The sequence below is a fragment of the Aedes aegypti genome, chromosome 2, assembly GCF_002204515.2.
Source record: "Aedes aegypti strain LVP_AGWG chromosome 2, AaegL5.0 Primary Assembly, whole genome shotgun sequence".
Lineage (NCBI taxonomy): Eukaryota > Metazoa > Arthropoda > Insecta > Diptera > Culicidae > Aedes > Aedes aegypti.
In genome coordinates, this window is record NC_035108.1 from 265,081,983 (window position 1) to 265,084,290 (window position 2,308).

Here is a 2,308-nt window from a genome sequence, read left to right on the forward strand (position 1 = left end):
TGGCACATATTGAATTATGTATTCTTTCGGAAGAGACTCATTCTTCCACATACATGTTTTTCTTCCAATTCCCTCTTTTCGATGTTTCGTCCTTTCGACGTCTTGCTGTTTTGACGTTTTGTCACCCAACCATGTATAGATGACCCATGGCTATAGCCAGCCCCTTTTTCAAAACTTCTTTCGTCTCCCCTTCAAATTGTAAGCAATTTATCTATGTTATTACCTCCTTATGTTATGCATATTGTAAGATAATTATCTAATTCACACATTTCTTTTTAAATTCAAATTAAATTAATTCAATTAAAGCTAAGAAAAAAGTTTAAATAAAAAAGTACACTAATAAAAAATTAACACTAGGAAATTTACAGAATTATTTATATTTAAGCCCTCTCAGTGCCTATCCGGGAGAATCGTTTAGCTTCTGGGCAGACTCACTTCCGACACTAATTCAACGAAATCGAATTCAACAACAAAATAGAGAAAATAAGGGAATCGTAGCAAAATAAATAATTACAAAAAGCTCATATAAAATTCGAATTCATTTGTTAGGTTTATTAGGTTTCTTAAGGAAAGGGAAATAGGGTTATTTGGAAGGATTTGCACTTTTCATCACCTGGCGCCGGTTGGCGGTCATTTGTCGGTCGCCGGTTGGTCGGTTTGTCGGGCGAATCGCAGTTCGGACACTCCGTGATGACCTGTCGCTGAACCACGTACGGGTTCGATGTCGACTCTCGAGCTGGGTACCGGGCGCACTTCTTGACGGGCGAGGGGTAGCTAACGGCCTTTCGTCGCGAAGGGTCTAGGGGTGGTATGCAGTTCCTTCGATACGTTCCCACTAGATTCCAGGGCTGATTCATCGGCACAATCACAACCGCAGCAACTTGGGACCACTCGCGTCGCACAAAACTTATAACTTTGTTCCTGCGAAGAGGATTAACTTTTTAAATTCAACGTACGGTTTAAACGATTTGAACTTTGTTACCGAAAAGAGACCTTTGCCTTCTCCAACATTGGCTTTTAAGGAATTTTTGATGTTGCAAAATCTGTGTTTGCAGAACATTTCCCGGGAGCGGTTTGTTTTTGCGTAGTTGGTAATGCGCTCCATGTTATTTTAGTGCAGGAGGAAGGAATGAGCGTCTCGACTGGAGTCACTGTCGACCAAAAATTTCACTCGACTTGGCTCTGTCACTCGAGTTTATCGACAAGTGTCACTTTATGTGACTGGATTACTATGGGCCGATGCACGAGTTCACTAATTTGACGTTTGAGCGGTGCCGAATTCACTGGTTGCTATGGTCCCATAAATAACACGGCACCGCTATAACGTCAGATAATGAACCCGTGCATAGGTCCATGGGAGTCGACGGGTGACATCTGAAATATGCATGCTCACTTTGATCGACAATGACTTCTGACGAGTCACGTGAATTCGCTCGAATTACAAAATAGACCCCTTATTTTCGTACGGGGCACTTTTTCTATATCATTTTGACAGAAATCTATCAAATGATCTATGGACTTTGATATACTTTATCAATAACGAAGGTCATCCATGTGTCATCTATTGTTCGGTAATTGTAAACTGTATTCATATGCTTAAATCTTTGGGATGATGGAATACTATTCAATTTATGTCTAAAATTGAATCAATTCCATATTCGTACACCTATTAAAAATCAAACATTCAACATTAAAAACTGTTTTTTAAAGAGCTAGATGATTGCTCAAGTTCTGCATTGCGTTGTTCAGATGTAGTGAAGTACATTTGGACAATTTGTAGACGGACATATTTGAAACTTAAGTTAATTTAAGAAAAATACCACTGTTTCAATGTTTTCACTAAACAAATCCAGTATGTCGAACAATAATGTACATTTTTTAAGATCACTTCCTTAAGAATAATAACTGCGAAAATTGAACAAGTTTCAAAAACCTATAATCAGTTTTAGAACAGCTACGAGTGGATATCGGCATCATATACTTTATAATCTTGGTTAATATAACGTTTATAGCAAATTCTAAACCAAAAGTTTTAGTCAATTTCTTTCAGTTTGGCTCTCAAATGGGTAAACATAATCCATAGTTAATGTTCCTATCGAGACATTGCGTAATAATTATTTTTATTTTACATTTTACTATCAAACAATATTATAGACATTGATAGAATAAATATTATAACCGTAACCGCAAGACATACGTTCTTTTTCTTTCTGGCGTTACGTCCCCACTGGAACAGAGCCTGCTTCTCAGCTTAGTGTTCTTATGAGCACTTCCACAGTTATTAACTAAGAGCTTACTATGCCAATGA

At 37.7% G+C, this 2,308-nt stretch overlaps 1 protein-coding gene across 1 annotated transcript; it reads right to left on the reverse strand.

The window, feature by feature from the left end:
* Nucleotides 1-526: 526 nt before the first annotated feature.
* On the reverse strand, nt 527-1,233 carry LOC110675648. The gene is made up of 2 exons (XM_021841216.1): nt 983-1,233; nt 527-921 (listed from the first exon to the last, which is right to left on the reverse strand). Exons 1-2 carry the CDS (start codon nt 1,009-1,011, stop codon nt 564-566), a joined length of 387 nt encoding a protein of 128 aa, XP_021696908.1. The 5' UTR covers nt 1,012-1,233; the 3' UTR covers nt 527-563.
* Between the last annotated feature and the right edge of the window lie 1,075 nt (nt 1,234-2,308).

Bases quoted from the DNA above. Each gene is read 5' to 3' on its own strand.
- LOC110675648 (XM_021841216.1), bottom strand. From the start codon at position 1,011: ATGTTGGAGAAGGCAAAGGTCTCTTTTCG. The intron at 922-982 runs GTAACAAAGTTC...TCCTCTTCGCAG, and splicing joins AAGGCAAAGGTCTCTTTTCG to GAACAAAGTTATAAGTTTTG.